The 26,496-nt window shown below is 46.5% G+C and overlaps 1 protein-coding gene across 1 annotated transcript in view; it reads right to left on the bottom strand.

The window, feature by feature from the left end:
* Positions 1-26,496, bottom strand: part of LOC123749092 (murinoglobulin-1-like) — a 267,218-nt gene that overhangs the window by 137,937 nt on the left and 102,785 nt on the right. The window contains exons 9-13 of the mRNA XM_069326609.1: positions 22,978-23,181; positions 21,622-21,801; positions 8,988-9,162; positions 8,594-8,782; positions 3,074-3,144 (exon numbers count right to left, since the gene is read on the bottom strand). Of these exons, the coding sequence (XP_069182710.1) occupies positions 3,074-3,144; positions 8,594-8,782; positions 8,988-9,162; positions 21,622-21,801; positions 22,978-23,181 (819 nt within the window). The remainder of the gene's footprint in view (positions 1-3,073; positions 3,145-8,593; positions 8,783-8,987; positions 9,163-21,621; positions 21,802-22,977; positions 23,182-26,496) is intronic.

Here is a 26,496-nt window from a genome sequence, read left to right on the forward strand (position 1 = left end):
TCAGGTTCTGCTATAATAATCTCCGTATATTTAGTGAAAGGATTCGAACTTGCAAGTCCGCAATCAATTTTATAGATGTTAAAAAAAAAAGTGTCGGAGGAAAACTGCCTTGATTCAAAATTTTCCTGAAATGTATGCCAGAGTAAACCGGCAGGGCCAAGTGTCAGTTACCAGTTGCATGAGAATGGGACCCCACAAGGAGGAGTTACAGACTCAGTGCTAGTCATTAACATCCTTATGAAAAACCTTGCTTCCCTGACATTTCCAGAAAGGGTTAAATTCCTAAGCTATACTGATGTATCATTAGTCATCACAGGTCCTTCTCTTTTGAACAAAGTCCAAATGACGCTAGATAAAGTAACATTTGACTGCTGCATTTTGGGGCCAAAAATATCGGCACATAAATCTAAAGCAATGAGACTGGGTGGCAATAATCAGGAGTCACCTACGCATTCAAGACATTAATCTTAAGGGGTTATACAATATCAATATCTCGGAGTATGGATTGGTTCTAAAAACCATTCAACAAGCTAATTTAATGTCTGAAGGAGAAACCAAAATCACGACTGAATATAATGAAAATAATCACAGGGCCCCATCCAGGAGCGAGACACAGTGTTAATAATGTTTAACATACACACCGTTCATTCCATAGTTGATTATGCAGCGCCTGCCTTACTCACTCTTTCTCCTGGTCAGTGGGCAATGGTTGAGGGTATTCAAAATGATGCAATGCGAGTCATAACAGGGACTCCCAGATGGACTAAAATACAGAACCTAAGACTAGAAACTAAACTAACATGGGTTGAAATAATGGTAAAAGGGCCTGCTGCCTGCATGCTGACCTAGATATTGACTAGACTAATAATCAGTTCACTCAAATATATAATCACTAGAGAAGTTACTTGGGATAGAAGAGCTTTAAAAAAACCAGGTGGACTCTCCATGCAATACATTCGAAATTATAAATAGAATTACAAAGGGATAGCACGAAATACACGCAGACCTCGTCTTGCAGCCCCATGGGAATCCCTGGCACCAGACTAAGATTATGACTATTCAAGTAAATAAAGAAGTAGACTAATCCTCATCGTCTATGCATCATTGCACAGATGAATATAGAATCAAACTTGGCATCTGAAAGCATCATTTACTTCACAGATGGATCAGTAGACCAGTAGGGACAAGAAACCGGAGCTGCAGTTAAGGCAGGAAAGTTTGTAGTTAGATGGAAACTCTCAAACGGGTGTTCAACTTCTCAAACAGAGATGCTAGCCATTCAAAAGGCTTTGGAACATGCTCTTGCTGAGCACCAACAACATGTTATCATACACACAGATTCGAGAACTGTCATTGAAATCTTGCAACAAGAACACATACATGACAACATCCATCTGATCACAAATGTCATATCATTAATACAAACACCCATACGTCAAGGCCGTCGGATACACCAGAGACCCGCTAGAGAGAACTGGTCAACTCGACCACACCTGAGACCCACCAGAGAGAACTGGTCAACTCGACCACACCAGAGACCCACCAGAGAGAACTGGTCAACTCGACCACACCAGAGAAAACTGGTCCACTCAACCACACCAGAGACGTCCACCAGAGAAAACTGGTCAACTCGACCACAACAGAGACCAACCAAGTCGCTTTACAGAACAGGTCAGCAGGTAACACCTAACCTAAAACTCCTGACCTAAAACTTCTGAAATGCGAAAAGGTTAATTAAAGTTGACCACATTCCGCCAGGCCGCCGGCAGACAACTTGGCATGTCCGTACATCATGGGTCCACGAGCTAGCAAACATATTGTCATTAACCGGGATTTAATGAGGTACCTGAGGGAGGTAGAGAATGAACTACCACTATACGACCTATCCTAGTCATTCCTTCTGTTTCCGTTGTATAGTAACGATAGCGACCATAGTACATATACCGACGTACACCGCAGTTAGGAAGTAGAAATCGGTACTTTTGAATTAGAAAAACCGGAAAAAATTTCCGATTTTTGTTGTGAAGACAAACTCACGTAACCTAACCTCCCTAGGCCTAACACACGTTATACGAGGTCTAATATAGTGCATAAGGGAGCTTTACTAGCAATATATAGTTTGTTTTTTACCTTCATTTTTCGGACTATAATGCGAATGGTATTATTATTTACTATTTACTTTACTATTATAAAGTGTAATGAATAGTACCATATTCTACTCGCTAATTGCCTAGTATGTCAAGTTTTATTCTATTGTGCTCATGGTTACAAAAGATGCTATCTGAACAAGAGGATGGGTTACCTAGCCCTAGCTACCACTCAGGCGTGTTGCTAGGGGGATGAGAGCAGTGTGAGACTCACACTGCTAGTGTGAAACACACTTATAGTGTTAAACACACTGATAGTGTGAAACTCACACTGACAGTGTGTCACTGATAGTGTGAGACTCACACTGACAGTGTGTCACTGATAGTGTGAGACTCACACTGACAGTGTGTCACTGATAGTGTGAGACTCACACTGACAGTGTGTCACTGATAGTGTGAGACTCACACTGACAGTGTCACTGATAGTGTGAGACACACTTATAGTGTGAGACTCACTGATAGTGTGAGACTCACTAATAGTGTGAGACACAGTGACAGTGTGAGACTCACTGATAGTGTGAGCCACAGTGATAGTGTGACACACTGATAGTGTGAGATTCACTGATAGTGTGTGACACACACTGATAGTGTGACACACACTGATAGTGTGAGCCTCACTGATAGTATGAGTCACACTGATAGTGTGAGACATACTGATAGTGTGAGACACACTGATAGTGTGAGACTCACACTGATAGTGTGAGACACACACTGATAGTGTGAGACACACACTGATAGTGAGACACACACTGATAGTGAGACACACACTGATAGTATGAGTCACACTGATAGTGTGTGACTCACACTGATAGTGTGAGACTCACACTGATAGTGTGAGACACACACTGATAGTGTGAGACACACACTGATAGTGAGACACACACTGATAGTGTGGTGACTCACAATAAATGACAATAATAACTCACGTCAAACATGTGGAGAGCGTCGACGTATTCACTATGGTAGTAATATCTTCCCGGGTCTATTGTTGCAAATTCTGTAGAGTTAAAAAATTTCATGAATTGATAGTGAAATTTATAAAATATATAAATTTTATTGTACATCATATGAGCATCACATGATGTACAATATATTAAAAATATTGTACATCATATAAGCAAATGAGAGCTCTGGTCCACGATAACTAACTCCACCCAGCACCTCGTCAGTCAACTGAGAGCTCTAGTCCATGATAACTAACTCCACCCAGCACCTCGTGAGTCAACTGAGAGCTCTAGTCCATGATAACTAACTCCACCCAGCACCTAGTAAGTCAACTGAGAGCTCTAGTCCATGATAACTAACTCCAGCCAGCACTTGTGAGTCAACTGAGAGCTCTAGTCCATGATAACTAACTCCACCCAGCACTTGTGAGTCAACTGAGAGCTCTAGTCCATGATAACTAACTCCACCCAGCACTTGTGAGTCAACTGAGAGCTCTAGTCCATGATAACTAACTCCACCCAGCACTTGTGAGTCAACTGAGAGCTCTAGTCCATGATAACTAACTCCACCCAGCACTTGTGAGTCAACTGAGAGCTCTAGTCCATGATAAGTAACTCCAGCCAGCACTTGTGAGTCAACTGAGAGCTCTAGTCCATGATAACTAACTCCACCCAGCACCTAGTAAGTCAACTGAGAGCTCTAGTCCATGATAGCTAACTCCACCCAGCACCTAGTGAGTCAACTGAGAGCTCTGGTCCATGATAGCTAACTCCACCCAGCACCTAGTGAGTCAACAATTATGTATAGGACTGCACCTCATAATATATTTGGAACAAATTATTTAACAGCTTTAACGTGAGCAAAAGTTAGGAAGATTTATTTGCCAAAAAATGCAGATAACGGATCAACGTTATTCATGTATAACTCTCCACACCTTCATGTATAACTCACCACACCTTCATGTATAACTCTCCACACCTTCATGTATAACTCACCACACCTTTATGTATAACTCACCACACCTTCATGTATAACTCTCCACACCTTCATGTATAACTCACCACACCTTCATGTATAACTCTCCACACCTTTATGTATAACTCACCACACCTTCATGTATAACTCTCCACACCTTCATGTATAACTCACCACACCTTTATGTATAACTCTCCACACCTTCATGTATAACTCACCACACCTTCATGTATAACTCTCCACACCTTCATGTATAACTCTCCACACCTTCATGTATAACTCTCCACTCCTTCATGTATAACTCACCACACCTTTATGTATAACTCTCCACACCTTCATGTATAACTCACCACACCTTCATGTATAACTCTCCACACCTACATGTATAACTCACCACACCTTCATGTATAACTCTCCACACCTTCATGTATAACTCACCACACCTTTATGTATAACTCTCCACTCCTTCATGTATAACTCTCCACTGCAGCCAACGTTGTCTCGACTTAGTCCTGCAAGACGACTAAGTAAACCGCCGCCGATATAAAGCAGTGTGTGTCGACTGGTGTTTAAGTAGAACTGGAAGAGATTGGCGTACCCCGGGACCGGCTTAGGGAAAAAACGGACGACAGTGAGGGTGCCTGTTGGGAAGCGCTGCTAGCCAGACGCTAGAGGCTTTTGCCAGAGGTTCACTACCCCTGTATCGACTGTTTAAGTGGCCCCGATCAGCGTGTGGGCTGAGGTTCTCTGCCAGCAAGTGGCCGGAGAGTGGTCGTGGAGTATAGGCACCTCGTGAGACTGTCAGTGGGCTGGCCCACGTACAAGATGAACCTCGCCAGTGTTTTCCAGTACGGTTGGACAAAGTACTGAGTGAGAGAGGCCTAGCTCTACCAAGTACTCAAAGATCAATACACTGTGATCACTCATTCCCAAGTGTGCTTCCAACGTAACTTCCCTTATATCCCACTCATTTAGTGTAAATATCAAATCAAGCATGGCTGGTTCATCTTCCCCTCTCATTCGTGTCGGTCCCTTGATGTGTTGGCTTCGAAAGTTACTTGTTGCCACATCCAGCAGCTTAGCTCCCCATGTGGGACTTTGCTCTCCAAGTCTATCTTTCCGTGGTTGAAGTCTCGCATGATTAGTAGCCCAGATCCATTCCTGCTAGCGACAGAAGCTGCTTTCTCTCTCTATTATGTTTATGGTGGCCATGTTGTTTCTATCATAGTCCTTTCTGGGTTTTCTGTCATTTAGTGGTGGGTTATATATGACTATGACTATAATTTTTTGTCCTCCAATTGTTATGGTACCTGTTATGTAGTCACAAAAATCTTCACAGCCTTAAATAACCATCTCCTCAAAACTCCGGCCTTTTCTTACCAGCAGAGCTACACCACCACCTCCCCTTCCTTCTCTCTCTTTCCTCACTACATAGTTCTCCTGTGAAAACACTGCATTTGTTATGGTTTTCGTTAACTTTGTTTCTGTGAGTGCTATTATGCCTGAGTTTTCTTCTTGCTCCTATTCTCTAAGTTCATATGATTTTTTTGTAATTCCATCTATGTTAGTGTACATTGTCTTGAGACTCACTTTCTTCTGTTCATTCTCATGTCCCCTTCTTTGTGAGTGTGCTGCTGATGGGGGAAGCTGTTTCATAAGTGAGAGGATTTATGAGGTGGATAAGAGTCTCAGAGGATACTGGGGTGAGGGGTGGGGGGGGGTCAAGTGAAGGGGAGACTGGGAGGGAATGGGATGAAGGGGGACAGGGGACAGGGAGGGAAAGGGGGAAGGTGGATATGGTGGAAGTGGAGAAGGGGGTAGAAGGGAAGGAATGGGGTGAGAAGGGAAGGAGTACCTGGGAAGGTATGGGGTTAGGAGGGTGGGCTGACAGAGCAATTGAGTAGGGGCAGGGAGGGTTCAGGGTAGGGGGGTTTTCTATGAAGAGGAGGGTGGTGTAGTAGCCCTCCCCTCTGGTGTTACTGGGCTGCTTATTGTGGATTCCCCCTCTCACGTCTGGTGATATTGTGTTAGGGGCTGTGATTTCCTGGTTTTCTCCTCTCGCCTTGCGCTTTTTCCTTGCTTCTGCCGCTATCGCTCTCTCCTACCTTGTCATGTCTATTGCGCTCTATCATATCAAAATTTGAAACAGTGTATGGAATCAGCCTCCACCACATCACTGCCTAATGCATTCCATTTGTTAACTACTCTGACATTGAAAAAGTTCTTTCTAACATCCCTGTGGCGCATTTGGGTACTCAGTTTCTACCTGTGTCCCCTTGTTCATGTACAATCCATATTAAACAGTTTATTTTTATCTACTGTGTCAATTCCTCTGAGAATTTGGTAGATCGTGATCATGTCTCCCCTAACTCGTCTGCCTTCCAGTGTCATGAGGTTCAGTTCCAGTAATTTTTCCCCATAGCTCCTTCCTCTCTGTGTACTCTCTTTCTCCTCTCATTCCTTAGGGACTAGCCTGGTGGCATACCTCTGAACCTTTTTCTAACTTCGCTTTGTGTTTGACTAAAGGTGGTCGCCACGCTGTGCGTATGCGTGTGTGTGTGTATTTACTATATGTATCTTGAATTTGTATGTATATTTGTATCTATTTGTATCAAGGCACAATGGGTATAATAGTCTATTGCATGTTCTATCTTCTTGTTATACTATGTTGGTTCGGGGTCTTGAAGTAGGTAGAACGTTGTTATGTGTTAACTGGCTGTTGATTGCTGGGTTTGAGTTTTTGATGTGCAGTGCCTCGCTGATGTCGAGTCTCCTGTTGTTGTTGTATCTGTCGATAATTTTTGTGTTGCTTGAAAGATTTCTCTGGTGATGGTTTGGTTGTGTGAGGAGATTATATGCTCCTTAATGGAGCCCTGTTGTTTGTGCATTGTTAATCACCTAGAGAGACGTTGCTGTCTTGCCTATATACTGAGATCTTTGGGGCTGGCAGTTCCCAAGTGGGCATCAAGTGGTGGCATAGACGACGTTGGTCTCTTTTAAGGCGTTCTGTTTGGTGCCTGGAGACTTATTCATAAGTTAGTTTGCCGTCTTCTTGTTTTTGTAGTAAATTGTAAACTGTGTCTTCTGATTTTTGTCTGTGGTGATAACGTTCCTATTAATAATATATATCCATCAATCACTGCATGGGGAGTTGTGTAAAACCCTGATTTGCGTCTCGGAGAGGCTGCAGGATCCGTGTAAATTCAATGGAATTCCCGGTTGCAATTCTTTTGACCGTGTCGTGGCCTAGTCGACTAAGGCGGCGTCTGGGATCATCCAAGTCGAAAGTTTGAACCCTCATCACGGCCCTTGTGGATTTGTTCATAAGAACTTTCCCTTTAGAAGGATGGGCTGAACAGAGACCAGGCGTTCCCCTAGCTATATATGAAAGAGAAAGTATTTGTCTATCCAAGGATGGAAGCCATAGACTTGAGGTTAATCTCGCACAACTTTGCACGGTGAATGGTGATTTTTGGAGTGTTTGGGGGTGTTGGTGGGAGACCTGTGAGGGAGTGCTACAGGTCTAGGCACGGGGTCCACCCGGGTGTTGGTGGGAGACCTGTGAGGGAGTGCTACAGGTCTAGGCACGGGGTCCACCCGGGTGTTGGTGGGAGACCTGTGAGGGAGTGCTACTGGTCTAGGCACGGGGTCCACCCGGGTGTTGGTGGGAGACCTGTGAGGGAGTGCTACTGGTCTAGGCACGGGGTCCACCCGGGTGTTGGTGGGAGACCTGTGAGGGAGTGCTACTGGTCTAGGCACGGGGTCCACCCGGGTGTTGGTGGGAGACCTGTGAGGGAGTGCTACTGGTCTAGGCACGGGGTCCACCCGGGTGTTGGTGGGAGACCTGTGAGGGAGTGCTACTGGTCTAGGCACGGGGTCCACCCGGGTGTTGGTGGGAGACCTGTGAGGGAGTGCTACTGGTCTAGGCACGGGGCCCACCCGGGTACTGCTGGGTACCGCCTCTAGTAACACAAAGGGAGCATTACCGGCACTAACCTTACGACCAACCTCCTCCAAAGGATCAGCTTCTTGTTAGACAATACACATTTAATTATTGCAACATTATTGTAAGATAACTGAAGAAATTCTCGTTCAATGGTGTTAATTTGAGAAAATTTAAAATTTCTCAAATTTCTTAATTTGAGAAAGCTTTTTTAAGAAAAGAAAATAACAAATGATTATTTGGTTTATAAAATTATTATAAAATGATTCCGCTAAATGTAAAAAAAATATTGAGACTCATCTGTTAGTATACTTTAAAAGGAAGTAAATTTACTTAAATTTATCCGAGGGCTTCTATCTCAAGTGGTCTTGATGGAGCCAGAAAGCCGACGGCTTGTCAAGGGTCCTTCTTTCTTTCTTTCTCCATGACAACACTGTTATACTGAACCATAACATGGCAACACTGTTATACTGAACCATAACATGGTAACACTGTTATACTGAACCATAACATGTCAACACTGTTATACTGAACCATAACATGGTAACATTGTTATACTGAACCATAGCAAATTTGAACCAACCTATATTAGAGCTTTCAGGTTTCGCACTCGCTATCCTTTCTCTCCTCTTTCTTTCACAGTATTTATTGTCGTTGATCTGAGAGCCAGGCCATCGTCCCACATCAAAACTTCCAGCAAAGTTGAACACTGCTTCCAGGGAAATGGGGTCAGGGTTTACTGCCAGCAGCTCTGTGCTTCTGTCTACCACTCCTGGGTTTAGGAAATAATAATGCTTTATGTTAGTGTCTGGGCTGGCATATGAATATAAATATATAGTATGGTAAAATAAGAATACAATTTTCTTACTGTACTAGAATCAACAAAATTTGCTTGTCCTGCTTGAATGAGCATCAGATTTTCTCAGCACATGTTTCCCTCAAGCAGGTCTAAGTCAGCCTTGGCGTGCTTTACTTACCCAGGCTACACACAGAGTCTGGCGCTGAGGAGAGGGACAGAGAGGCTTGTTCCCCAGGTTGTACGCGAGAGGCTGACCAAGTGAGGTTTACGGTGTTACTGAGGCACTTGTCCACCTCCAGCTCCCTCGAGTCCGCCACAACCTCCCCATCTTGACGGGAATACCACACCAACACCTGCAAAACATTATCAGTCTTAATGCCCCTCTTCATATGGCATACCAAACCTGGAACATATTATTGTTTTAGATTTATAAATGGAGGGGAGAAAATAAGGTTAATGCCATCATTCCACGTTACACATTCTACCAACAGTGTTACAGACCCAATAGCTGGTCATATTTGGGACGGGAAGATGATCAACTAGCACCCATCATCCCAGTATATTGAATTAGCTATTTAGTTGTTATACATTGATAGCAGTATTGGTGTTGAGCTCGGCCCGCAAGCTGTTCACACTCAGGGTCCTTTCCAGACTTTTCTTCTGAACATGAAATTAAAATGTCAGTATTTTTCACATTTTAGGTAAGTAAATACACAATTCTAAGACGTGGGACAAAATTTTAGCAGTGTAGCCTTAAAAATTAATTACAAATAAAATAAAATTGCATCTTTAAAACGAAACGTGAACAAAAAAATGTTGACTTAAAATTTTGAAACATTTAAATTGTAACCGATTATTCGTTTCGAAGTTGCAAAAACTCACTTTTAAATAAATAAAGTTATATCTTTTCACCACTAATAGGAGAGGCAGATATTGGCTGATTATTACCAAACTTTACACATCTGTTGAGTCTGGCGGACTCATTGTGGTACGTACTGTTGCAACTATATTGATTTTGAAGCAAATGAGAAAAAATTCACGAATCAATGATAATTTTACTCATTAGCAGATATGACAATGTCAGACCACGGAGGAAAAATGAAACAGGAATTTCCTTAAGTACTTTCGTATATTAATACATCTTCAGAAGGAGTGAGTCTGGGCTGAAGATCACTCCTTCTGAAGATGTATTAATATACGAAAGTACTTAAGGAAATTCCTGTTTCATTTTTCCTCCGTGGTCTGACATTGTCACATTTTTAAATCACGTGTTTATTTTCGTTATATACACACATTAGCAGATATATATTTCTGCATATGTATATCTAATTTCTTTAGTTAATGCATTTAGTTTTATCTTGTAGCACATTTATACACTAGAAGGCATGTATTCGGTATGGCTAATATATGTATACCCTGTATACACAATATGTTGTATATAATTTAGTATACCATGTATAGTGTATATTTATTATTCATTTATTGCAATAAAAGTCCAGGGCCTTTCTCCTACAACAAGCCACAATTGTGGTCGCCTACAACAAGCCACAGTTGTGTCTGCCTACAACAAGCCACAATTGTGGCCGCCTACAACAAGCCACAGTTGTGTCCGCCTACAACAAGCCACAGTTGTGGTCGCCTACAACAAGCCACAGTTGTGTCCGCCTACAACAAGCCACAGTTGTGGTCGCCTACAACAAGCCACAATTGTGTCCGCCTACAACAAGCCACAGTTGTGTCCGCCTACAACAAGCCACAGTTGTGTCCGCCTACAACAAGGCACAGTTGTGTCCGCCTACAACAAGCCACAGTTGTGTCCGCCTACAACAAGCCACAGTTGTGTCCGCCTACAACAAGCCACAGTTGTGGTCGCCTACAACAAGCCACAGTTGTGTCCGCCTACAACAAGCCACAGTTGTGGCCGCCTACAACAAGCCACAATTGTGTCCGCCTACAACAAGCCACAGTTGTGGTCGCCTACAACAAGCCACAGTTGTGTCTGCCTACAACAAGCCACAGTTGTGTCCGCCTACAACAAGCCACAGTTGTGTCTGCCTACAACAAGCCACAGTTGTGTCCGCCTACAACAAGCCACAGTTGTGTCCGCCTACAACAAGCCACAATTGTGTCCGCCTACAACAAGCCACAGTTGTGTCCGCTTACAACAAGCCACAGTTGTGTCTGCCTACAACAAGCCACAGCTGTGGCCGCCTACAACAAGCCACAGTTGTGTCCGCCTACAACAAGCCACAGTTGTGGTCGCCTACAACAAGCCACAATTGTGTCCGCCTAAAACAAGCCACAATTGTGTCTGCCTACAACAAGCCACAGTTGTGTCCGCCTACAACAAGCCACAGTTGTGGTCGCCTACAACAAGCCACAATTGTGTCCGCCTACAACAAGCCACAGTTGTGTCCGCCTACAACAAGCCACAGTTGTGGTCGCCTACAACAAGCCACAGTTGTGTCCGCCTACAACAAGCCACAATTGTGTCCGCCTACAACAAGCCACAATTGTGTCCGCCTACAACAAGCCACAGTTGTGTCCGCCTACAACAAGCCACAGTTGTGTCCGCCTACAACAAGCCACAGTTGTGATCGCCTACAACAAGCCACAGTTGTGATCGCCTACAACAAGCCACAGTTGTGATCGCCTACAACAAGCCACAGTTGTGATCGCCTACAACAAGCCACAGTTGTGGTCGCCTACAACAAGTAAGTAATTATCAAAAGAAGGCACCAAGCCGGGAAGGCTATGTAGCACCATCAAATACGCAAAATAATCAGAGGGCGCTAAATATCACCAAGGATGCCAATACGAGAACAAAAACGCATAAGGCGAACGATATCAAAAGTATCCGAGTCACCAAGAATTCTATCGAGGGACAGGTGACCGCGAGGGGCGGTCGGAAAGCAAGACACACGCTCGTCCTGGAAGTCAGGACATTCAAGAAGGACATGTACGACCGTAAGAGGGACAATGCAACTAGGACAATAAGGAGCAAGGCGGCGCTCCATCAAGTGACCATGGGTTAAGCGAGTATGGCCAATACGCAACCTCGCCAGAGCTGTTTCCCACCACCGGTTACGGTGGAAGGAGGATGGCCACGAGGAAACACAACATTTAAGAGTACGTAGCTTGTTACCAGTAACAGACAACCAAGAAGCCTGCCAACGGGTAAGGACTGAGGAATGGATAACCGGGCAAAAGTAGGAATACGGAATTCCTTTACGAGAGATGGGACAAGAGCGGACAGCTTCCTTGGCGGCAGCATCCGCACGCTCATTTAAAGACACACCAATATGGCTGGGAACCCAACAAAACTCAACCGACTTAAATTTACTGTGAACAAGAAACAGCCAATGCTGGATCTCGACAACTACTGGATGAACCGGATTAAAGGACCCGAGAGCCATGAGGGCACTACGAGAGTCAACAACAACTACAAAGGAAGACTGACAACGAGAAAGCAGGAGACGAAGAGCATTGAGAATAGCATAAAGTTCCGCTGTAAAGATGCTAGTCTCCGGAGGCAAGCGACACATATAAGTGCGATCAGGAAAAACAACAGAGTAGCCAACACCGTCCGCTGACTTAGACCCATCGGTGAAGACAGAAACGGAGCGGGAGTGAGAAGAAAAGTGCTCGAGGAAAAGGCGTTTTAGAACCGTAGGAGGGGTAAAAGCTTCAGTGATACGAGTCAAGGATGTACAAAACCGCGGAAGAGGGACCCTCCACGGGGGCAAAGAAGGAACAACACGAGGAGAAACATCAGAAATACGAACGGAAAGAGAATCCTGTAGGCGAGATAACCGGACAGAAAGAGGGAGGTGGTGAAGAGGAACAGGAACCGCAGGAGGGGTAAAAGTTAAAGCACGACAGAGGCGAGAGGAAGGATGTTGCAAGGACCACACAAGATAGCGAAGACAGTAGCGATCACGGCGGTCCTGGAGAGACAGGAAGCCAGTGTCAACATACAAGCTAAGGATGGGAGTCAAACGAAAGGCACCAGAACTGAGGCGCAACCCAGTATGGTGCAAAGCATCAAGACGGCGAAGAGTAGCAGGAGAAGCAGACGAGTAAGCAGGGCAACCATAATCGAGCTTAGACAGGACGAGAGAGGAATGTAAAGCAAGGAGAGTGCGCCTATCTGCCCCCCAAGAAGTATGGGACAAGACCCGAAGGAGGGTAAGGGCCTTAGAGCACTCAACACGGAGGTAAGAGATATGGGGAGACCAAGACAAACGAGTGTCAAGGAATAACCCCAAAAGCTTCGCGGAATCTTTGTATTCAAGGGGATGACCATAAAGTGACAAAGAGGGACGAAGAACAACCCGTTTCCGCATAAAAGTCATGGCATAAGTCTTAGAAGTAGAGAACTTGAAGCCATGATCTGTGGCCCAAGACGACATGGCATCAATTGCAAGTTGAAGCCGGCGTTGAAGGAGAGGCGAATCATCACCCTGACAACAAAGGGTAAGATCATCGACATAGAGAGCGGAGAAGACACCAGAAGGAAGAGAGGAAAGAAGACCATTGAGGGCAACCAGAAAAAGAGTAGTGCTCAGAACACTACCCTGGGGCATACCTTCGTATTGTTGAAAAGAGGGAGAGAGAGCGGTACCAAGGCGCACCCGAAAGGAACGTCAAGAGAGGAAGCTGCAGAGAAAGAGAGGGAGATGACCACGAAGGCCAAAAGAATGAAGTTGAGATAGGATATGATAACGCCAAGTGGTGTCGTAAGCCTTTTCCAGGTCAAAAAGGACAGCAACAACGGAGGTCTTCGCAGCAAAAGCAGTACGAATATGGACCTCCAAGTTCACCAGGACATCTGTCGTGCTGCGGCACTTGCGGAAACCAAATTGAGAAGGAGAGAGGAGCTGATGGTGTTCCAGGAACCACATCAGACGAACGTTAACCATACGTTCAAAGCGTTTGCAGACACAACTTGTGAGAGCAATAGGGCGAAAGTCCTTAGGGGAAGTACCCAGAGACCCTGGTTTGCGAACAGGGAGGACAACGGCATCGAGCCAGTCCTCAGGGACTGACGACGACTCCCAGATCCGATTATACAGACTCAGTAAATACTGAGACGTGCTCGGAGGGAGATGGCGAAGCATCTCATAATGAATACCATCGGAGCCCGCCGCCGTAGAACCGCAGAGGGCCAGGGCAGAACGAAGTTCAGAGAGAGAGAAGGGATCATTATAGGGAAGCTGAAGATGAGTGCAGAAATCTAAAGGACGAGACTCAAGGACAGGTTTACGAAGAAGGAAAGATTGGGGAAGATGAAGACCAGAGCTAACAGAAGAAAAGTAGGAACCCAGTTCAGAAGCGACCTGCAACGGGTCCGCCACAAGAGTATCATGGAGGTGAAGGACAGGTGAAACATCGGGAACGCACTTACCCGCTATCTTGCGGATACGCTTCCAGATCTGGGCCAGAGGGGTCTCGGACGTAATTGTTGAGACATAAGATGCCCAACATTCACGTTTAGCCGTACGGATGGCCCTACGGGCCACCGCACTCGCTTTCCGAAAGAAAAGAAAAGAATCGGTCGTCTGCCTACGGCGGTGCCTCTTCCAGGCTGCACGCTTACAGCGGACAGCCCAAGCACAGTCCGCATTCCACCAGGGAACACTTCCGTGGACCCCGAGAGGAAGAGCGAGGAATAGAGCGGAGGGCAGCGTTGAAGATAGTGTCATGAAAAAGGAGGAGAGCGCGAGAGAGAGGCAGAAGGGAGAGGTCAGAGAGAGCAGCACTGAGGGTAAATAGGGTCCAGTCCGCCTTAGCAAACTGCCACCTAGGGAAAGAGAGGGAAGGGCGAAAAGAGAAAAAGGAAACAAGGATGGGGAAATGATCACTTCCATGGAGGTCATCAAGAACCTGCCACGTGAAATCTAAGTAAACAGAAGAAGAGCAGAGAGAAAGATCAAGACAAGAAAGGGTGCGAGTCCGAGAGTCCAAATGAGTGGGCTCACTAGAATTCAGAAGAGACAGGGAAGAAGAGAGGAGAAACGGCTCAAGGAGGCGACCCCGGGTATTTGTCAGAACGTCACCCCAAAGAGAATGACGACAATTGAAGTCACCCAGCAGGAGCACAGGCTCTGGCAAGGAGTCTAGGAGGTGTTTCAAATCAGGAAGAGAGAGCGGGACACTCGGGGGGAGATAAATGGAACAAACTGTGTACCATTTCCCCACAAAGATACGAGCAGCAGAACAATGGAGAGGCGAAGGAAAAAGTAAAGGAACAAAGGGAACATCAGCACGAATCAAGAGAGCAGAAGAATTAGAAGCCCCAGCAATGGCTGGGGGGGGGGAGAGAAAGGAATAGCCACGAAAACGACAAGGACGAGCACCAAGCATTGGCTCCTGGAGACAGACACAAAGGGGCGAAAACCGCGAAATCAGAAGTTGGAGTTCGAGGAAATTGGCGTAATAACCTCGAACGTTCCAATGAAGAATGGACAACGACGAGAAGAGAAAGGACAAAAACAGAGAACAAGGAAGAAACAAAGGCGAAAGAGCAACAGAGCACGTTAAAGAATATCAGGGTCGGGATCAGGGTCAGCAAAGTCAGGGTTAGGGGGCATGGGTAAACTGAGCAAAGACGGAGGGAAGGAAAGGGGAGAACAGATCAGAGGTGGGCGGGCGGGGTTCGGAGGAGGAGGAGGAAGAGGAGGAGACAACGGAGAGGAGCAGTCAAGGACAGCAGCAGGAAGAGGGGGAGTAGAAAGAGGGGAGCGCACTCCAGCAAAAGCAGCAACCGAAAGGGAAGCAGGGGCCAAAGAAACCTCCATAGCAGGAACAGGGGGCGCAATTACTGAAACGGGAGGGGAAGGAGCAACAGAGCCAGAAGTAGGAGCTGAGGAAGAAAGCGAAGCCTTCTTACCCGCCGGGGAAGAGGAAGGAGAGGAGCCAGGCTTACGCTTCTGACTTAAAGAGACCGGTGTCCCAGCAACTACGTACCGGGCAACGGATTCCAGTGTCTCAACAGGAGAAGCCGAACGAGAGCACACACGACGGCCGTTAGGAGAGCGATGGACATCCGCCCGCACCGACAGGCGGTGGGGAGAGCCGATAGATGGAGGAAGAGGATGGGAAGGAGGATCGGAGGGGGACGAGGAAGAAGACACAGGAGACATAACAGACCGGGTTGAAAGAAGGGGAACCCCAGACAGAGGACCAGGAGGGGGACCCGTCGGGAGAGAACTCAAACGAACAGAGGAGGAGGCAGCGGGCGTATCAGGGTCCAAGGCCCGGAAACGGTTGAGAGTCTGAGGAAGGGGGGAAGGACGAGGAGAGGAAGAGCGCAACACACGAGCATAAGAGATGTTAGTATAAGGCGGGAGCCGGCGAACCTGGTGCCTCGCCTCAGGAAAAGATAAACGCTCCTGGTGCCTCAGGTTAAGGACGGCCGCCTCAAGCTTGTAATGGACACAGGCACGGGAGAAGGTAGGATGGGCCTCACCGCAGTTGAGGCAGCGAGCTTGGGGAGAAGTGGTGCAGTCTCCGTGGTGTAGTGGTAAGACACTCGCCTGGCGTTCCGCGAGTGCTATGTCATGGGTTCGTATCCTGGCCGGGGAGGATTTACTGGGCGCAATTCCTTAACTGTAGCCTCTGTTTAACGCAACAGTAAAATGTGTACTTGGTTGTAACGACGATTCTTCGCGGCAGGGGATCGTATTCCAGGGACCTGCCCGAAACGCTATGCGTACTAGTGGCTGTACAAGAATGTAACAACTCTTGTATATATCTAAAAAAAAAAAAGTGCACTCCGACTTAGAGTGACCTTCACTCCCACACAAAGGACAGAGAGAGACAGGCCCAGAGCAGCGGAGGGCACCATGCCCAAACCTCCAGCACTTGTTACAAAGTCGAGGAGAAGGAATATACTCCTGGACAGAGCACCTAGCACCAGCAAGAATGACAGAGGATGGAATGGTCCTACCATCAAAGGTGATCTTCACAACGCGAAGGGGTTGACGGCGACGACCACGAGGGGGACGAGTAAACGAGTCAACATGGAGGGCAGAATGGCCTTGGGCATCAAGGACATGCCGAACATCATCGTGGCAATCCTGCAGATTCCGAACACCGGTTGCAACATGGGGTGGGAGGAGAATAGTGCCAACACTGGCATTCATCTGAACGTTCTTGGAGACCCGAACAGGGATCTCGCCAAGGCAAGATAAGGCAGCCAAGCGGGAAGCCGCATCCTGAGAAGGAGCAGCAACGACACGTGTACCGAGACGAGTGGGGTTGAAAGTAACAGACGCATCCACGGAATCTACAAGATGCCGATGGAGGGAGAAATCGTCAGGAGGCGCAGAATCAAGAGGGAGGAGATCAAAGTATTTGGCCCATGAAGCAGGACCAAACAAGGCCTGATACGCATCAGCACGGGAAGGAATCGAGCGAGTGCGGTTGGGGCGCGAACGGCGTTGAGAACCCCTAGAGAGAGAGGGGTCAAAATGCGCAGTAGTCACAATGAAAGACTTAGCCACACCAGGGGACGAAGTGGTCACCACCAGGGGCTGGAGGCTCGACCCAACCACAGAGGAGGGAGGGGAGCTGGGGGAAGAAGTCAGGACGGTCAAAGGAGGAGCAAGGTCGGGGCCCAACGCAGCGGGAGCTACAGAGCCTGGTCTTCCAATACAGGCCGACTCGGGGACTTGGTCGCCCACCCCACGAGCCTGAGAGGGAACAACGGAAACATTCAATGACATAGAGACGAAAAGTGACAAATTCATCCACGAATGTGCCCCCATACCCACCATGGAGCCACAATTAGAGGCAGGACACCCAACAGGAAGCTATCGCCGATTATGCCGGGGCCCCCTAGGGGTGCGTCGTGAGTATACGCCCCACAAACGCCACCTTAAGAACCGTCAGTCCGTCGAGATCGGGTTCAGCGACGAAAGGGGGATAGACAATAAAAGGTTCCCCTCGCTCTCGACGTTGGGTACTACAGTTCTACGAGTGCAAGAGTATGCCTCCTCAAGCACCCGGGCGTCAAAATAGAAGAAGTCCAAAGAAATAATCCAAAACAAGCAAAAGGTCGGCAGGAAACGACAAGCAGATAGAAGAAGAGGGGGAGAAAAACGAAACATAAGGAAAAGGAAAAGCGATCCGGCACAATTGGAGAAGACAGCAGCAGGAGTGCAAGGCCAGAAAAGGACAGAGGACTGCCCAACAGAGCATCACACTCCGGGAGCCGTCCACCAAGCCCCCTCACGACGCCAACGGGCCGGATGGGGAGGGGGTCGCCTACAACAAGCCACAGTTGTGTCTGCCTACAACAAGCCACAGTTATGTCCGCCTACAACAAGCCACAGTTGTGGTCGCCTACAACAAGCCACAGTTATGTCCGCCTACAACAAGCCACAGTTGTGGTCTCCTACAACATGCCACAGTTGCGGTCGCCTACAACAAGCCACAGTTGTGTCCGTTAACAACAAGCCACAGTTGTGTCCGCCTACAACAAGCCACAGTTGTGTCCGCCAACAACAAGCCACAGTTGTGGTCGCCTACAACAAGCCACAGTTGTGTCTGCCTACAACAAGCCACAGTTATGTCCGCCTACAACAAGCCACAGTTGTGTCCGCCTACAACAAGCCACAGTTGTGTCCGCCTACAACAAGCCACAGTTGTGGCCGCCTACAACAAGCCACAGTTGTGTCCGCCGACAACAAGCCACAGTTGTGGTCGCCTACAACAAGCCACAGTTGTGTCCGCCTACAACAAGCCACAGTTGTGGTCGCCTACAACAAGCCACAGTTGTGTCCGCCTACAACAAGCCACAGTTGTGTCCGCCTACAACAAGCCACAGTTGTGGCCGCCTACAACAAGCCACAGTTGTGTTCGCCTACAACAAGCCACAGTTGTGGTCGCCTACAACAAGCCACAGTTGTGTCCGCCTACAACAAGCCACAGTTGTGGTCGCCTACAACAAGCCACAGTTGTGGCCGCCTACAACAAGCCACAGTTATGTCCGCCTACAACAAGCCACAGTTGTGTCCGCCTACAACAAGCCACAGTTGTGTCTGCCTACAACAAGCCACAGTTATGTCCGCCTACAACAAGCCACAGTTGTGGTCGCCTACAACAAGCCACAGTTGTGTCCGCCTACAACAAGCCACAATTGTGGCCGCCTACAACAAGCCACAGTTGTGTCCGTTAACAACAAGCCACAGTTGTGTCCGCCTACAACAAGCCACAGTTGTGTCCGTTAACAACAAGCCACAGTTGTGTCCGCCTACAACAAGCCACAGTTGTGTCTGCCTACAACAATCCACAGTTATGTCCGCCTACAACAAGCCACAGTTGTGGTCGCCTACAACAAGCCACAGTTGTGTCCGCCTACAACAAGCCACAATTGTGTCCGCCTACAACAAGCCACAATTGTGTCCGCCTACAACAAGCCACAATTGTGTCCGCCTACAACAAGCCACAGTTGTGTCCGCCTACAACAAGCCACAGTTGTGTCCGCCTACAACAAGCCACAGTTGTGTCCGCCTACAACAAGCCACAGTTGTGTCCGCCTACAACAAGCCACAGTTGTGTCCGCCTACAACAAGCCACAGTTGTGGCCGCCTACAACAAGCCACAGTTGTGTCCACCTACAACAAGCCACAGTTGTGTCCGCCTACAACAAGCCACAGTTGTGGCCGCCTACAACAAGCCACAGTTGTGTCCGCCTACAACAAGCCACAGTTGTGTCCGCCTACAACAAGCCGCAGTTGTGTCCACCTACAACAAGCCACAGTTGTGGTCGCCTACAACAAGCCACAGTTGTGTCCGCCTACAACAAGCCACAGTTGTGGTCGCCTACAACAAGCCACAGTTGTGGCCGCCTACAACAAGCCACAGTTGTGGTCGCCTACAACAAGCCACAGTTGTGGTCGCCTACAACAAGCCACAGTTGAGTGCTCACTACACGACCATGTAAGGCTGGAGGGAACGTGTTGAGGACCTCCCCAGACCAGCGGCCACACACGCGGTGTAACTCTTCCAGGCGGTGTTTTGCTGACTGTATTATAGCGCTACTTTACTAATATCGACCTGTGTATTTTCACATAATAGTTTCAGTAGTTTGATTTTCACATTCAGTATTCATGGTATATAAATAAAATAAGGATATATTATGGCAAAAAAAATGACCGCAGGTGTGTTGACTCAAGAGCATAATCCCTCCTCTCGTGAACGTCACAATGTTAACGGAGCGCTTCGTCTCGCACAAACAACGCTCCTGCCATGTGTGTGCGCACAAACAACGCTCCTGCCATGTGTGTGTGCACAAACAACGCTCCTGCCATGTGTGTGTGCACAAACAACGCTCCTGCCATGTGTGTGTGCACAAACAACGCTCCTGCCATGTGTGTGCGCACAAACAACGCTCCTGCCATGTGTGTGTGCACAAACAACGCTCCTGCCATGTGTGTGTGCATAAACAACGCTCCTGCCATGTGTGTGCGCACAAACAACGCTCCTGCCATGTGTGTGTGCATAAACAACGCTCCTGCCATGTGTGTGTGCATAAACAACGCTCCTGCCATGTGTGTGTGCACAAACAACGCTCCTGCCATGTGTGTGTGTCAAATATTCTGACAAAGAAGCAGCAGTAGATGTCACACTAATAATTTTAATTTTATAACATTTTAATATATAAAATACTATCTACATATACAGTAGTATTTTTTCATAGTAATGACGTTTTATTTCTGTCTTGGCCGTCAACAGGCCGTCGGCAGTTCGCAGGTGTAAAGAGGTTGAAGAACGCACCTTTAGAGCGCAGGCGAGAGAAATACATAATAATTTACACTTGTAAAATATCAGAGGGTCTGGTTCCAACTAATATTTTAATATTAATGTTTTCCCTCTAATATTATTATTTTCCCTCTAATAATATTATCCCTCGAATATTTTCTTCGAGAATTTTCTCGAAGTAAAACTAACTAATCTCAGTAAGTCATATGAGCACAGACGTTGTGGTGTCCAGAGTAGGGATAGTGACTCCACAGAACCCTGCCCCACAGTTCCCAGAAATCAGGTAATTGAGCATTATTCTGAAACTTCGACATCCCTTGGTGAGTCTCTAGGGGAGTCCCGGTGAGTCCCTGGAGAGTCCCCTAAGAGGTACCTGGGAGTCCCCTAGGAGGTCCCTGGGGAGTCCCCTAGGAGGTCCCTGGGGAGTCCCCTAGGAGGTCCCTGGGGAGTCCCCTAGGAGATCCCTGGGGAGTCCCCTAGGAGGTCCCTGGGGAGTCCCCTAGGAGGTCCCTGGGGAGTCCCTGGCTCCTGGGGAGGATGATAACAACGATGTCTTATGATGAACGCCAAGTGAGGCGCTCTGCCAGACATAAAAACACAAACTTCTGGACTCTTATTCAGAACACTGTATGCAGCTGCTTGTGAGAAAGAATGTGGGTTACATCCAAAAATTTGGTTTGTAACGCACTTACACGTGCATTGTGTCTTCACTTTCACTGAAACACTGCGGCTTTGTGGTAAGTTTCTCCAAAAATATAATGTATTTATGAAGAAATTCATGCACGTAATCTTTCTCATATATTCAAGAAATTTGCACGTAGAATGACAGTTCAGATAATCTTGAAGTTCAAGGTTTGGTTAATAAACAATGAAAGCTTAGTAAGAAAACTGCTAACAATCTCTCAAGGTTATTTGTGCATCCTTAAAGTGTGGAAGTTGAACGACTCGCAGCAGGCAAATGTTGCAAACGTCTATCATTATCTTAAACAAATTATCCTTACTGAGTAGACTTACTAAAAAACAAATATAATCCTTATACAGACCTTGACCTTGGGAGACGCAGTTGGAGGAATGTTGATATTGATGTTGACGACTCCCCTGATGGTGTTGGGGAGGGGAGGGGGGAGAGGCTCCACCAGGTGCTCCACACTGATGGGCAGCTTCCCGCTGGTCAGCTGGTACTCCTGGCTGCCCTGGTACTGGACCTTCCCGCGAGACACAACCTGAAGTAATAGTAGAGTGTTAGGCCCCGCTGGTCAGCTGGTACTCCTGACTGCTCTGGTACTGGACCTTCCCGCGAGACACAACCTGAAGTAATAGTAGAGTGTTAGGCCCCGCTGGTCAGCTGGTGCTCCTGGCTGCCCTGGTACTGGACCTTCCCGCGAGACACAACCTGAAGTAATAGTAGAGTGTTAGGCCCCGCTGGTCAGCTGGTACTCCTGGCTGCCCTGGTACTGGACCTTCCTGCGAGACACAACCTGACGCAAGCAAGTAGCTTCGTATGTAGGTCTAATGGTCAATGAGAATTTTAAGTTGTATATTTCATTAAACAACTTTTATATCTAACATTCATTAGAACTCTTCCAGCTAAACAATTGAGGATCTCGGGGTAATCCCCAGCCAGGACAGAAATGGTTTGGTATGGTTCCTTTCACCTGATGACTCTGTTCACCTAGCAGTATATAAGTATCTGGAAGTTAGGTAACTGTGGGGGTTGCATCCTGGTGAGGGTCAGCAGGGTCAAAACCCCCCAACATGGGTGGTGAATATTGCCGGAACAGAGGCGGACTTTTTTTTAACAAACAAACCAGTTCGTGCAAGGAGTGGCTGGCCAACAGGCTGTAGTGGATATGTGGGCCTGTGGCCTGCTACAAGGAAAAGCATGTTGGATGAAATTTTTTAAATAATTAATAATTGTACATGATTAACAAAAATAAATATAATGTAGTTATATTAATTGTGTTATTTTTTTCCCATTTTAAGTCAAGTGTATTCATGCCAAAAAAGTGTATTTACCTCTCTATAACAATCCCCTCGAGCATATAACTTGCGTGGCTGGTTCATTCAGTTTTACTCATTTTCCTCTGCTAAGTAATTAAATTGATTTATGGTCACAATATTTATGAGTTCACATACTTTGTAATTACAGTAACATCAAAAATCACTTTAGGATCATGTACTATTACTAAAAGAGTAAAACTACATTGCACAAATGTTGCCATTGAACCTTACGATGCTCAGAGTTAATGAGATACTTTGCCACTAATAACCTATGGAGCTCAGATCTATTGTGCAGTGTTAATACTTAATTTATGATCATTACGAACAAACACGAAGGCGCCAATTTCCTTGAGCATAACACATGTCAGGTAGACAGCGGTAAATTTCCTTACAATTACCTGGACAGTAAAGATGGCGGAGGTCTGGTCGGAGGCGGAGAAGAGGACTGGCAGGAGGTGGTCCTGGGTCTCTCCAGGCACACACTTGAGCTTGCCCTCCGGGGCGTGGATCAATAGCGACGAGTTAGAGGGAGAGAATGAGTGCTCCAGGGTCTTCGAGAACTCCGACTGATACATATTCGCCCGGCAGTTCAGGGCCTTTATCTGAGGAGAGTTAAACACACTTTAGCATACTACACAATGATCACTAAATCCTTTTGGAAAAGTCAAACCCAGTGTACTCAAGCTCGCTCTCACTTTTTGGGGTTATCTGGTAAATTTCAGTAGGTTAACAAGCCTTAGGTAATTGCATGAAGCCTCCGAAACCCACCCTCCGAGGCACACCCTTGCACGAAGCCTCCGAGGCCCACTCCCCGAGGCCCAGCCTTACCTAGCAAGAAGGAAACTCAGTCTGGCTGTCTACGAGGTGCAGGAGCAAGGGGAGGAAAGGTATCAGGGGAAAGCACAACCCATTTTATTATGACTATATAACACTGGGAAGGGGTCAGAATAAGGATTTGGGATGGGACGGGAGGGTGGGGGGGGGGGGAAGAATGATGCCCAACCAACTTGGACGGTCGAGTGAGCTGCCTGAAAAAAATGGTAACCCCGAGGAAAACATCCCAGCGGCCACTCGTGATTGATGAACCTTGGTCAACCTATTGATTTCACTGCACCAACATCAAAGTAGTGAGTAACCCCCCATTTGGTTTGTAATGCACTTACACGTGCATTGGGTCTTCACTTTCTTCACAAAAAGCCGCAGAGTTCAGGACAGACTTACACTCCCAGAATAAAGTATTACACGTCTCCAAGTACAACAAGCATATGCTTGGCACGAGACCACAGACAGTATTCAGCCGGGCTTTTTAACCACGAGCCAGAATGTCACGGGAGAACCGACGGGGTGTTCCGAGGCGCCACCAGCGGAGCCCGATGGAGCTCAGATCCCCCGATGGAGCCACACAGATCCCAGAACACAAAGTAGCTGCTATACGAGGTGGGATACCCCCGGTAACCTGAACTTTTTGTGAAGTATTTTTTGGCTGGAAAGTAGGGACGAGGAGGGATGGAATCATTACACATTGATGACACTCGTCCCACACGCCGGAAAAAGAAGTTACCGACAATGTTTTGGTCCGTCCACATCCTCATTTCTTTTCAGACGTGTGAGATGGACGTCAAATTTTCATACAGTTATTGTGATTTTTTGCATTAAATTATGAAGTTTATAAAGTCATCCTATTTAAGAGTGGAAGAAAATGACTTTTTCAGGTCTTTGGACCCTAAGACTATTTTTACCATATTCTTTAAAGTTTTATTTGCATGCTCTTATTTACTCTGACTCTCATATGGATGTATGACAGTCTGGTACCCGCATTATAAAGGTAAACTCTACTTTACGCTCTACAGAAAAAGCTGCAGATGGCAAGGAGGACGGCCATGAGTGTCCAGGAACTCCTAATAGCATACAGCACTCCTGGGCTGTGCATCTCTGCCAGTTCTTGCAGTCATTTGCAATAATCCAAACGTGTTGGAAACAAAACAGCAGTTGAGTATAACCTTGAACAGGTGGGCAGAAGCTTTGCCGGTGACCGAAGCTGCAATACCAAAAGCCAAGCTCTCGTGGAAAGATCAACCAGCTATCAATAGTCAAACTCTCACATTCAGAGAACATATAGAACAGCGCACAAGACGGAGAAAAGTGGTCTTAGAAACCTGGTACACAGTAACAACTACACTTTAAGAAAATGTTCCAAGAAACCGAGAGTGAATGGTAGCATACAACGAGGCAACACAACTACCGTGAACCACCAGCACAGAAGTAACGAGGCAACACAACTACCGTGAACCACCGGCACAGAGGTAACGAGGCAACACAACTACCGTGAACCACCGGCACAGAAGTAACGAGGCAACACAACTACCGTGAACCACCAGCACAGAAGTAACGAGACAACACAACTACCGTGAACCACCGGCACAGAAGTAACGAGGCAACACAACTACCGTGAACCACCAGCACAGAAGTAACGAGCAACACAACTACCGTGAACCACCAGCACAGAAGTAACGAGGCAACACAACTACCGTGAACCACCGGCACAGAAGTAACGAGGCAACACAACTACCGTGAACCACCAGCACAGAAGTAACGAGGCAACACAACTACCGTGAACCACCGGCACAGAAGTAACGAGGCAACACAACTACCGTGAACCACCAGCACAGAAGTAACGAGCAACACAACTACCGTGAACCACCAGCACAGAAGTAACGAGGCAACACAACTACCGTGAACCACCGGCACAGAAGTAACGAGGCAACACAACTACCGTGAACCACCAGCACAGAGGTAACGAGCACAAGCTCAGAAGTCAAGATTCAAATATATGTCAACACAGAACTAACGAACACAGTAATATATGGGACTGCACAAGGCATGTTGTCCCATGTGAAGCAGCTCTTATTTATGCTACACAACTCGTCCATTCATGTTTATATTCATTGATCCCACTTGTATTTTATTTATAAGTAATATCTATTATAAATCAACAAATCTATTCTCAAACCTGTATTTACCCAGGCCTTTCCTGAATCTAAACATCCAGTTTGTACCCATTGTTTCGTGCTTTACTTTGTCTTCCTATAAACTATGAGTTCCGTCCTCTCCCTTGTTCTTGCCAATCACTATACAGAGTATTTGAACCTCTTCTTCTTCCCACTGTTGATACTCGTCCCTCTCCCTGGTTTGGCTATGTTGATGACATTTTTGTTCTATGGGCTCATAACCGTCATTTTCTAGCCTTTCCTCTCCTCTCTTAACAATCTGGCTCCTCCTATCAATTTCTAAGTATAATTGTAATCTAATTCCATCCTTCGTTTCCAAGACGTTGAAGTTCACAGCTCTGTGTCCAGTTTGTCTTTCTCTGTGTGCCGCAATTTTAAGCACAATGGTACATATATTTTCTTCATTTCATTTTCATTTTATTTTCTTATTTACTTCATTTCCTACCATCTACTTTGTCAAGAAAAGTGTTCTTGTCTCTCTTCCTCCGCGTCCAACACATCAGTGACCTTCAGTTTTTTATTCTGAAATTTCTATTATTTACAAGTCTTTCTCTCGCCTTGGTTACCTTTTACATTTTATCAACTTTGCCTATTATCAAGCTAAAGGAAATTTCTTTCATCTTAAACCTGTTTCAACACTAGTAGTACAGTCCACTACGGGCTCACCATAGCCCGTGCTACTTGGAACTTTTTGTTCCGAGTAGCAAATCTTTAACAACAACAACAAACTAGTAGTACTATGTTCTGCCTTCCTTTCATATCTGAACTAAAAAAAATTCACCAATACCCTCCGTCCTCTTGATGTAAAGCTCACCTTTCAACAAAAATTTAGTGTTGTTAAAAGTGCTTCAGACTTTTACTGTAAAGTTATGTTGAGAAACTGAACAACACTTGGAATTTATATTAGAA

This window comes from Procambarus clarkii, chromosome 18 (genome assembly GCF_040958095.1).
Source record: "Procambarus clarkii isolate CNS0578487 chromosome 18, FALCON_Pclarkii_2.0, whole genome shotgun sequence".
Taxonomy (NCBI): Eukaryota; Metazoa; Arthropoda; class Malacostraca; order Decapoda; family Cambaridae; genus Procambarus; species Procambarus clarkii.